Below are 12,617 nucleotides of genomic sequence, written 5' to 3' on the forward strand. Positions count from 1 at the left end.
GAGCCGCAGTAAACACCAGCTTTTAATGCTGTGACTCAAAGCTTCATTTATATCTGTCATCTGAACTCTACCCGAAAGTGATAGTCATTTATCCTGCAAATCTATTCCAGTAACATTTTCTGAAACACTTACAGGAGCTTTATATTGCATTAACGCATCACGAGTACCTTACTTGCTTCAGAAGAAGGAAAAAAAAAAATTCCTTTCTTAACAGATCCCATCAGAGATCCTTTATTTCCAATTGTCTCTTCTACTACTGTTGGCCATCATATAATCTTTTCCAAAATTGTCTATATATTCATAACTCTGGGGCAGCAATAGTTTAAACAGAATCTTAAAATAAACTTTGACAAGATTTACTTGAGTATACAGTCTGGCATAATTCTGGAAAACTACCTACTGGAGGCTGACCTTTATTAATTGATATGGTTCTGTTATAACCTTTTCTGAAAGCAAAACCCACATAACTCAGAGGACCTTTATAGCTGTAAACCTGCTCTCAGAGAGTCAAACTTAAATTCAGTCTCCTGCCCTTACCATTTTTCCACCATTTTCTGTTCTACCTTGGTTACATCTTATGGCAGGAAGCTCTAATGAGTCCTCAGTGCAATACATCCCTCCTAGCTATTCCCTCCTCCCTGTGGTATCACGGGTTACAGCCTATCTATGAACTCCAGGCTTGAACAGTGATGCATGTGATTATCAGAAGGACCTGAGCCATGACCTCACAGATTAACTGAGTTAAAGCCTCAGGCTTGAAACATCAGTGCTTCTGAGCACGCACAGAAATCCTGCATCTTTCAGAATCATCAGGATTATTTCAAGTTTTAAGGTCTTTGATCTTACCTTGCCCAGTGCTTGCTTTATCAATCATCCTCTTGAATTTAAGCAGAATTTAGCATCTGCTTCCAAAATGACATGAAAGGCAATTTGAATGTTGTCCCTATCTCCTATTTAGTTCTACCAAGTTAAAATAATTCTCCCTGCTTTGCAGCATATGATATTTGCATGACAAAAAATGAATGCTAAAGGAACAAAAGGCATTCTTGCCCTATATATAGCATTTTAGACAGCAAACAGTCAGATATGTATGCCAGTGAAATTAATGTTATCGCTTCATTTTTTACATTTCTTATTCTCAAAAAATTTTAAACAGTGACCTAAATTGCATGAATCTCTGAGATAAGCAACATGGAGTACATAATATAATATGAAAGGTACTGACTTGTGATGCCAGTAGTTTTGAAAAGGTTAATGAACTGTATCTAAAATTTATTTTTGAAAGCTCTCTATATTCCTTGCACATATTAGATCCTCCTTTTGGTGTTTTAAAATTCAAATAGATCTAGTTAAAAAAATGGCAGAAGACATTTGAGTAAATTTCAAGCCTATTAAAAATTCATAAGCTTAAAATTTACTCACAAGCCCATACACATTAAGAAGTTTCTGCTTGTCTCCCTTTGGCTGACCTACACCATAATAACGAAGTAATCCGTGCTTCTGGGGAACCAAGATGTAAAAACCCCAGCAGAGTAAGTGACTGCCACTAGAGTATGGCTAAATATGCAAAAGTAGGGGCTTTCAAAAGGATGAGAAGTCTACAAACAGGTGATGATAGGTAGAAGTCAATTGAAGCAAAATTACAACAGCAGGGAACAGAAATACTTAAGTGTCACTCGTTGATCAATACAGGGATGTTCTTACAGGAAGAAACTGGGTTACTTTGTCTGCCACATTGTAAAGTACTCTGTTACTTCCAGGCACCTCCAACTGTAGCAATATTGCATCAACAGGACCATGGGAATTCTGAAAATACACCACCAAGTACACCAGGCTTTCTACTATTCAGCTACTTGTATTTGCAGCATATATAATCCATTATTGCCCTCTTTAAGCAACTTTCTTCAATTACTTTCTCCTTCCTTCTCAAAACAAAGCTCTCCTCCTACGAAGCCTGTCTTGCAAAAAAAAAGAATGGTAGTTGGGCCTCCTAGATGCTTTCTGGGAAGCAGAATTTGCATGTAAGGACTGATGCATGGGGGTTATACCTAAAGTGAAAAGCAAGGATGATGTAAGCTGCCACGTGTGGGCAGATATGAAATTCATGTGTCACAGGGCAGGGAATGTGCATGGCGAATGCTTCCTAGGCTTCCCTGCAGTCCACTCCTATGGGACAACCATACCACCAAGGGAAATTCAGACTAATTTCAATTCTGTTTCCCAGCTTTTCACAGACAGAAATAACTGTGATTTGGATCAGGATGAAGCCAGCTCGGTGTGGACTGCATGAGGTTGGACACTGTTAGGCTCAGGTACAGTGCTGGAACAAGCAGGGAGGTAAAAGGGAGATGTTGTACAGGACAGAGGATTGACGAGGCCCAACATCCTTCCAGCATCCTTTTATGTACAAAACTATTTCCATCTATACAAACTATCATGTCATTTTACTCACCTAATCAGTTAGATATACACAGTAAGTATCTGCAAGAAACAGCCCTAGACTATAATCACTGAGCTATGATTCAAATAAAGTCATCTTTAATATCTATATTATACTGTATCAGTCATGTTTCTATGCTAATTGACTAACTATGAAGGGAAGAATAATTAATACAAAATGCAATAGAATGTGGGAAATAACTCTACAGGTTACCATGTAACAGATACTATAGCATCTAAACTAAACAAATTTTAAAAGGAACAAAGCCAGATTTCCTTATATGCCTTTTCCTTCCTGTCTATATCCCTCTATTTGTTGCATACACAGACTGGACAAAGCAGTTCTCATTCGTGTTTTGGTTCTTGAAGGCTATCAGTTGTCAAATGAATGGTTATGTAAACTACTCAATAGGAAATTATTTTTTTTTTGTAAAAAAAGGTGTCAAAAAGGCTGACTATGTAGACATGCTTCTCAGATAAAGTATTGTTTTGGAGAATGAAAGAAAGCACAAAAGATGATGACAGTCTTGATTTTTAAGTGATTCCTCTTTTTTCCAGTAGTTTAAAGAACAGAGCTACATCTTGTCTAGGATTTGGGACACCAAAGCTCTAATGACTGTGCAAAATGGAGAACAATTTCCTAATATAGTAACCAGATGTGACGTCAGGGATGGGTTATGATTTTTTTTTTTCCAATGACTGTTTATTTTCTAATATATAAATAAATTAAATCTTCAGGTCAAGTTTTTTTCCCCCTAATACCTGAATTAAAGACGTGAAGTAGCTTCTTCACTTGCTTTCATCTCTATGAACTTCTGTTCTGCACAGAGGCATAGTTCCTCAGACAAGAGCATGTGCCCTCATTTTGGAGGAGACAACGGTTCTGGCTAGGAAGAAGCTCTATGCAGGAAGTCAGGAGTGGAGCCATCACTTCTCATCTGGGGTTTGTCACAACAGAGGTCAGAGCTCTATTCTGTGCAGGATTTATACCCTCAACTGTTTGTTTAATGTACTTAGAGAACATCTTCCAAATAAAAAGCGTTGGGGAACTCAAAAGTTTTATTTCTTTGTGCAGTGCAAAGATTTATTTCTTTGCGAAGTTTGAACAAGGAGATGACACTGAGCTGCTGTTCTAAATAGAGATGTTGGCAGGTGTGTGCAGATGTAACAAGCTGAACTTTTGTTCAGACCTAGTTTTACTTGCAAAAGCTTAGAAGCATGGTACTTGAAGCAGGTTGTTGATTACCTGGGTTTGCTATTTCCACTCCTTTCATAACTTTGAGTGTGATGTGTGTAAGTGCATTACGGGGCTAGAGACAGAAGTGAATGCAGAGTCCAGATCTCATGGATCTTTAAATAATGATTTAGTCCATTACCACTAGCTTTGTGACTTACTGTTGAAACAAGCACACAAACATTGATTAAACTGTTCCATAAATTTTAGGGAAAAAAAAAATAAAGCCATATGTAAAAAGGCTTATACAAAATCCTCCAGTGATAGTACATCCTATGAGTAAAATTGTACCTTGTTCTGAAAGACTTGATGAAGTACAAACGCAACTCACCTCTTCCTTTTGTTTTCCACTTTTCCATGTTCACACATTTTATATGACAGAATTGAATCCTAATTGACACCACAGCCTATGTATAGCCTTTTATTTCAACCAATGCAAGACCAACAGCCATATGAATATGCAAAAATGAAACCAAGTTTGGTTTTTTTTCATGTATTCAGAAACAATCCTTCCCAGCTATTTTCACAATCTCAAATAGAGTAAGTGCAGCAGCAAATCATCAGCATTTGTTACAAGATTAATGAAAATTTCAAAACCATGAGTAGAAACACAACCAGCACATCACCCCACTTCCCACTCCTGTATTTTGTTGCAGATTATCTTGCTTAATACGCCATGTTTCAGCATTCAGTGGGTGAAAACTCACTCCAAGTAAGATTACAAGCTTAACTGAACTACTCCGCAAAAAGCACCTTCCATAAAGGAAATGCTTCAGAAGCATAGAAGAAAGCACAGTATCTCTATATAGTGTATTTTTGTTCTGTAACCATTGCTGAAATTATATAAAATGGTCACCCTATTTAAGGAAGAAAGCAAAATCAAGGAAAACAGTTTCTTCCAATTTAAAAGGCACAGAGGGTAGTTTACCTGCAATTGTCAATATTGTTTCTTCCCACAGCACTAGAGAAGTTGAAAGGTCCCACGTTATTGATTTCTGTAACTTGTATACAGCCAGTGAAATTGTAGACAGGTCCAGGTATCTACAAAGGAGAAAATGTACATAGTTCTTTTGCTTGTTGTCATTGTGATTAGTTTTAAAATAATTTAGTTTCTGCAAATTATTTGTAACATACTTTAATTCTACTACTGCCCCACTGGTCTCCATTTCTTCCTTAATGAAATTTTATTTTAAAAAACTGAATATGAAAAGAAATTACATCAAGATAAGCAGTACTGACTTAAAAATTAAACAGAGTTTTGGACATGCAGACAGAACTGCAGGTATAATGAGACACCAGTAAAAAGAGGACTTTAACTTTAATCAGGTATGTATTGTTTATATATGAACACAGGTCATGGGGAATAGTAAACAAGGAAGCTTTGAAAATTCTACTTTTAAATTTACTACTTCGCTGCTCAAAAGATATCTAGTATCATTAATCATGTTTCAAAGATGCCTAAGGACATAGTAAACTGGGAATCACTGTAGGGGTACTGAAAAAACCACAGAACAATACATTGTTATGTGTACCTCACCATCTAAACAAATAACACTAACACAGTGTGTTGACAGGTGTTATAATATACAAACAAGCCACTCAAAATGTTGCAACTGACTGGACCACTGGACTTGGACAATTCCTGGTCACACCAGATCATGTGTACCTGTCCTTGGGACCACATAATAGATAGGTCTCCATAGTTTATATAATAAATTTCATGCCAAATTGAGAAAAAAAGTACTGCTAGGACTGTCCATGATGATGGAAGTCATCAACATATTCAAATGGGGCCTTGGGAAACTACTCGGGAAGAAAAGACAGTAAGAGTGGAAGAGGGTGTGACCTGAGGCACCTAAACGAATGCCGTTCATAAGCCCACAGGAGGGGAAGCGATCTTGCCATAGTCCTTCACACTGCAGATGACCCGTTCCTAATACTGACCGTGATGTCAGGTTTAGATACTTGCAGAAAGAAAAATAAAAAGATCTTGAGGATCAATTTGCTAAAAGCATAATGGTGAGCATTAAATGTTTTTTAAAACTGAAGAGGAGCAGTAAGCCTGCCAGAAAGTCTGTAGGGCCAACAGACCATCAAAGTGTAAAAGGAGTGTTCAAAGAGGTAAGGCTCTAGCAGGAAATGCAAATGAACTCACCAAATCAAAATTTAATGCAGAGGAGCTCTGGGAGATTCCTATGCGAGAACTCCTTCTTAGTAGGGATTCATCAGAGATATGTTTCAAATTATTACTCGGAAATATTTTAAAATAAATCAACATAGCAAACAGTAGCAAAAAAAAAGAAAGACAAAATAGTGTTTGTCCAGAAGTCCTAAAGGAAATTACTGTGGTCATCACTTAAAATGGCATCCCACCATAGAAATGGTAGATGTGGATTTTGGGGGTTTTTTTGTTTGTTTGGGTTGGGTTTGGGTTGGTTTGGGTTCTTTTGTTTTTTTTTTCTAAATTTGGGAAAGGGGCACAAGACTAGGGAATGCAAGGGCACACTCCAAACTACAGATTAGTAAGCCCAGTTCCATTCCAGACAAATCATTAGGAACTACATTACAGAATTAATACATGACAGAATTAATAGATACATAGATGAACGTAATGTACTGGGGAATAGTTGAGATGGTTTCTGAAAATGGAAATTGTAACTCACAGAAGGAATACTGAATATGTGAAAAAGGATGCCTTGGCACACAGCCTTTGATTTCCAAAAGGCTTTTAACAAGTTTCTGTACTAAAAGATTCTAAAGTACTTTGGTCACCCTGGGATAACATGGAAGGCCTTCAATAAATGAAGAGTATGATTAAAACAGAAGCAGAAAATTTGGGAATAAATAGTGAGCTTTTTTCAATATGGAGAGCCCCTAGAAATTCCCTCAGCATCTCTATTAGGGTCTGTGGTCTTCCGCATATCCACAAGTGGCTCAGTGTTTCTTGTGCTATTCAGGATAGCAAAACCAAAATCCCAAGATGATTTCACAATATGCAAAAACTATAAGGTGTGTAAGGACGATGACACATATGAGAATTTCTGAACAGAGAGTGACTATATAGCCTAGGAATCTTTACTCAGGAAAACCCACCATCAAGGAGAATTAGAACATAGTTTGCTGAGAATTTTCAGTTTCTCACAATAGAGGATCAAAAGGACATGAAATCACATAAATCAGCGTGAAGATGAAAGCAAGGTAAACAATGTACTTTTAATACAACTCAAAATTAAGCTGTGGAACTCTGCATTTGAAGACAGCGAAGTTCAAGTGCTGGAATGGGGAAGATCGTCTCTCTGTGTCGCTAACACATTCTGGAGGACTGCACTGAGGCTTCCTGGAGCTTAGTAAATAAACCCTCATTCAAGGACTGGATGTGAACCTTCCCCTCCTCAAAGTTATGCTTTGGATATTAAGAGAACAATATTATTTGATATACCACGAGGGCTGACAGCGACTATTGATATGGATTATGGACAATAGCAGACTGACTGCCTCTCTTCATCCTTTGCGAGTCACTTTGGCAAGTCAGTACTTTTGTTGGACTGCCACGTGTTATACTCAGCAGTCTGCTTTTGCTGCTGTTGTCATGACACATTATACCAGGTAACCTTTGAAGATGTATTGTCCTATGAAGTTTCACATTTTACCTTTGATAAGAGATGTTTCTCACTATTTTTCCTGCCTTTTATAAATAGTAAATGAAACAATTTTCAAATTGGTGTAGGATCTGTTGCAAATTTAACATGAACACAGACAGAAACAGTTACACAATTCTTAGTTGGAAATGACATGGGACCCATAACATTGCCTAAAAAAATGAAAAATTGAACAGTGTTTTAATATGACTGCATAAATCAACTTGGAGCTCTGCTGCTGCTTCTCTCCCTTACCCTCTTATGCAGTTTCACTAAAGCTTAATTATGATTGTTCCAGTCACACCATGTATCTTTTTCAACAAAAGCCCTCATTCTTGGGATTATAAAACCACACAAAATAAAAACCAACAAAAAAAAAAAGTAAAAGGAACCAATAAATGCAAAGGTCAGATACAGTATCATTTTAACATTTATGACAGCTACTGTGCTTAGTTGAGTTCATTCAACATTCTGAGTGTCAGGTTGGTATAGGGGAAATTCACTATGGTAACCTATGACACATTCTGCACACTGAACAGCAAATTAAACACTTGGTTTGTGAATAAACATTTATTTGCATATTTCCCCCAAGCGCTATTATCAGTGAATATTTTAACAACGTGGTTTCCTTTCCCCCAAAACAAACATACCGATTGGGATCCTAACAATTTCTCTTACATTGATATGTGTATATTTTGAATGTAATGCATTCCTCTAATCATAAAATACTTACTTTTTGTAATTATAACTCCATCATAAAAACTTTCGTCAATTACTTGCCTTTGCACTGCTATGCTATCTATACAGATAACTAATGTCTTCCTAGAAATATTTAGGAATAAAGGCTATTGATACAAATAATCATAAGCAATCAGCTTTTATTCTGCTATTCTTGAGAGTAGATTATTATTTGTGATTAGCAGAGTATTAAAATACAGACTTCACATGTAGCTGGGTTTCCTTCCATTTAAAAAAATATATTAATATGCTGACCGACCATAATACTTAGATTGCCTGAAAATGTCAGGGTCATAGCAACACCAGAAATTTAATTTAATACAATTCACTATTCAGAAACTATGCAGATATGTTTGACATATAGTAACCATGCTCTTTAAATGCCCTTTATACTTGACAAAAATGAGTACAGATACTTACCTGGTAGGAAAAGTTCACACATATATGCCAAACCATTTATTAACATCCCTTACTGACTAGCCCAAATCTGAGCTGCTGTTAGGTACAATTAATCTAGAATTGAGTTCCTAGCGAAATGAGCTTGCATGCTGTCTTTTCATTACAGATTCATAAATAATATAATGAGTTGTTGGCTTATGATCAGAGCACTTACAAAAAAAAAATATAATTCACCCCAAAAAAAGTAGTCTTTCCTCATTTGACTCCACTTAAGATAAATTTTATGTATCTTAAAAATTCTCACTATAGATATTACAGTCTACCAGCATGCACTATTCAGTAATCTTTCACATCTTTGATATTCCTGTGAAATATGTCTGATTTTAGAGCCAAATTTGTACAACTCTGCAAAAGACAGTTAAACTTTTCAAACTGCAGTATTTTAAACATCAACAAAATGGCCTAGGGACACATTTTTGAATACTCTACTAACTATTCCATCTATATTTACTAACAACATGATGAACAGTTTGGAAATGAATGCATAACCTTGAGATAACAGTTTCTCTGCTCCAGTTCGGGTTCTTGCTAGAGATTCGAATCATACGAAATGGTCATAATGAACTCTGAAATTAAGCAAGTTCTACCCTCAACTCTGTGTTCTCTTCAGATTGGCCGAACAACAACAAATGTGACTAACTATCTCAGTTCTAACCTGCTCAAAATCTACTGCAACTGAAATTCAATATCAAACCCACTTTAAAAAAATAATCATAAATTCAAAAATAATACCTTTTTTCAAAAAAAGTCTAAATTCGACGGAGGAAGGTGGCGGTGTGTGGGGGTGTCGTGGTGGGGTTGTTCTTTAAGAAATGTAATTTTACAACCCATGTTCCTGGGTTAGATACTGAATTAAATAAATACAGGACAAAGTAAAACTATACATAGCCTACAAAATTAGCACCAAGGCAAACAGAACATGCTTAATTCAACAGCACCTTCTGCCTTTGTATTCCATTTAGTGAGCACTGAAACCTGCCTGCGTTCAGGTCAACATGCTATAGATAGGGTATGTATTTTTTCCAGTCTTTTCATGGCACCAAATTTTCAAGGTTTTGTTAAAATTCAACAACAGTCACTCAGACATCACCTTGACCAAAAAATGTTACCGGTTTTTGTTCATGCTGATTTAAACTTTTAAACATCTGTTAATAAAAATTAAACCTTGAACATTTTAAATCAGGTAGTTCAAGCAAAATGGGCAATGCTACTCTGGTTAATTTATATAGCCATTAATCACACAGAAATGCAATTTCCTTTGAGAAGTGTTGCTGAAGTAGACAGTGGTGCGGATAGGGGGTGGGTGAAGTATCTATGCTGTTTGTTACTGCACTTTGAAGTATTTACCAATTTTATTTGAGTTTAATGACATTTCAAAATGTGTAGGAAAAGTGGTATTGGTTCTGAAAGCAAAAATAATTAAAGAAAGCACTTAAAATATGGGAGAAGGAATATTGTTTCAGTTTCTCTACTATACTAGTACAGAAATGGGAAGGTGTACCCGTGAAATTGCCTACATGCCACCATATATAAAATAAAGTGCATGAAACACAAAGGAACTTAAATGTCTCCTACATCCTGACCAGTTTTGATCGTGAGATGCAACACTGTCTAAACCTATGCATAATATCAAGGTTTCATTTACCTGATAACATTAATATAATAGATGATTTTACATCAAAATTGTAATTCTGAGCCAAACATTCCCCCAAAATACTTTAATTCAGTTATATTAACACAACTAAAAAGGGATAAGAAGTAAGTTAAATCAAGATTATTTTTCCATGTAGCAGCTGCTTGTACTGAAATGTTAAAACTATTGCCGTTATCAGAAATCTGCATTTATTGTACCTGCCATGGATATTGAACCCTATCACAAAACCTTACTGAAACAAGAAAGGTAAAGCATAATAAAATAGACAGAATAGGGGGGGAGATCTCCAAGCGGCCTAGGGTGATACAGGTTTACATTTCTGCTCCTCATTTTTCATTTGCCCTAGCAAGCCTGGTAGTTCTCCTGCTATTGGATTATCAACAAGTCAGGAGTTCTTCCAGTCTCCTGTGCTGCAGGGCAAGGTACTGAGACTTACCGTCTCGCACTGGGTCTGTGAGCAGACCAGTACTGGTAAAACACCTCCCAGATTACAGTGCTTTACAGTGGGATCCAGACTGGTCATCTGCCTTGTCCCAGACTCTGATGGAGCCACTTCACCATGTAACAGACATTCATATTCCTCTTGCATAATTTTCTCATCTAAATTGACTGGCAGTGTAAAACTTGAGCATAAGTATTTCACTGTCAATTTCCCATTATTCTGCCAGTTTGTTCTGGCTGAGAATGGTTATTAAGCCACAGAGGATTAATTAAAACCAGTAAGTCTGAAAGATTCAAGGGTACTGAGAAATTCCCTTACCATTTATATGGAAGTTTGTCCATGGCCAAGATCCTTAACTTTTAAACTTGCTCTTGCCTTGCAGTTAAGCAAGTGCAATGTTGCATTTCAGAAGTGATATGAAGACTCTGAAGTAAGAAAGGACCTCTCTAAGTTTTATGGCTAGCAATGTTTGGCCTTTTAGTAAACAACTTCAGTATTTACACTTACAAGCATAAAGCATGATTCACTTGCTTTGTTTGCTATTGCAGTTTTTAAACAGTTCAACTACTGTAATTTATCTTTTTAATTCTCTCTTGTTAATGCGGTATAATACCTTGCCCATGAACAAGCTCAAAAACACATTGGCCTGAGAGTACTAGAACAGGGAGAGTCAGACTTCTGTTTCTTATCTAGTACAGACTCTATCAACTAACTGTGGAAATCAATTCATCTCCCTGCGCTTCACCTTTTCAGAGTGATGCTGAACTTAATGTAACACAGTATTGCAACACATTAGAGGAAAGGTGTTTGGAGGCCATCACCATGAACTAGTTTTCAGTACAAGCCTGTCAACTTCTGTAGTTCTGCTTCTTGTCCAATCAATAACCAACAGCTCAGACCTACAAACATTTAACCCAAGAGATGTTTGTATGAAGTATATGTGTTTACATACTGATGGATTTGTTGATCCTTATGGGTCAGTCTCAACTCCAAATATCCTGATATCTAAAATAAGATTCAGTGTGAAACACTTCTTACTGAATCATAAACGTTGAGTTACAGAAAAAGGGAGGGGTTAAAGCAAGTAGTTGTACAGCTGTCTGAACTAGAATAGGTAATGTCTTACCTAAAACAAAGACATCTGTGTATAAAAAGAAGCATACTCATATGATGGTCAGGCTATCCCTAGCATAAGGAGGAAATACATATATTTCAGGGAGAAAGACTGTATTTATCTGGAACACCTGGAGGTCTTTCAGAAGGAAAAAAGGACTATAAAAGTTAAAATGTTCCAACAAAATAGTCTTTTCTTTAGTGACTGTAACCTGAGGATATAGTATTCAGAAGGGGTTCATTTTGTCAGTTCTAAGAAAGTTAAAGATTCTCAGCTGAAGGAGGGAGAGACAAGAAAATGTCTTCATACATTTTTAAAGTTTTATGCTTTCTTACATCACACCTGTACCTCTTTTATAAACATCTGCAACTGGAATGTCTGTTTTTGTATATTGCAAATACATAACATTTGTTTTTCTAGCTCAGTCTCTTTAAAAAAGAGGGGTTTCAAGGCAACACAGTATTCCTCACACAGGTTGTAAGGAATGTCAGCGGGCACACTATGCCTTTCAGCTGGACCCTCTCCAGTATGGTTGTCACTCACGCTAGGTATCCAGAACTGGTCAGAGCATTCCAGGTGCGGCTTCACCAGGGCTGAGCATAGTGTAAGGCTCACCTCCTTGACATGCTGGCAGCACTCCTCCTAATGCAGCCCAGGACACCATCACCCTCCTTTGCTGCAAGGGCAAAATGCTGCACTGGCTCACATTCAACTTGGTGTCCACCAGGAGCCCCAGGTCCTTCTCCACAAGAAGTCTATAAACTCTGTCCTATAAAAACTCTACAAATCACAGGATGCCTGATGAACTCAGGCATTTCTTCAAGCAGGGAATTTTTGCCATGTTTCATATGATAATTCAGCTATCAGAATTTCAAAAGCCAAAGGAATAAACTTTTGTA

The 12,617-nt window shown here is 36.9% G+C and overlaps 1 protein-coding gene across 1 annotated transcript in view; it reads right to left on the reverse strand.

Moving 5' to 3' along the window:
- Positions 1 to 12,617, reverse strand: part of EYS (eyes shut homolog) — an 874,042-nt gene that overhangs the window by 253,036 nt on the left and 608,389 nt on the right. Inside the window, 1 exon segment of the mRNA XM_037392524.1 lies at positions 4,602 to 4,714. Within this exon segment, the coding sequence (XP_037248421.1) occupies positions 4,602 to 4,714 (113 nt within the window).

Source organism: Falco rusticolus, chromosome 6 (assembly GCF_015220075.1).
Source record: "Falco rusticolus isolate bFalRus1 chromosome 6, bFalRus1.pri, whole genome shotgun sequence".
Classification (NCBI taxonomy): domain Eukaryota; kingdom Metazoa; phylum Chordata; class Aves; order Falconiformes; family Falconidae; genus Falco; species Falco rusticolus.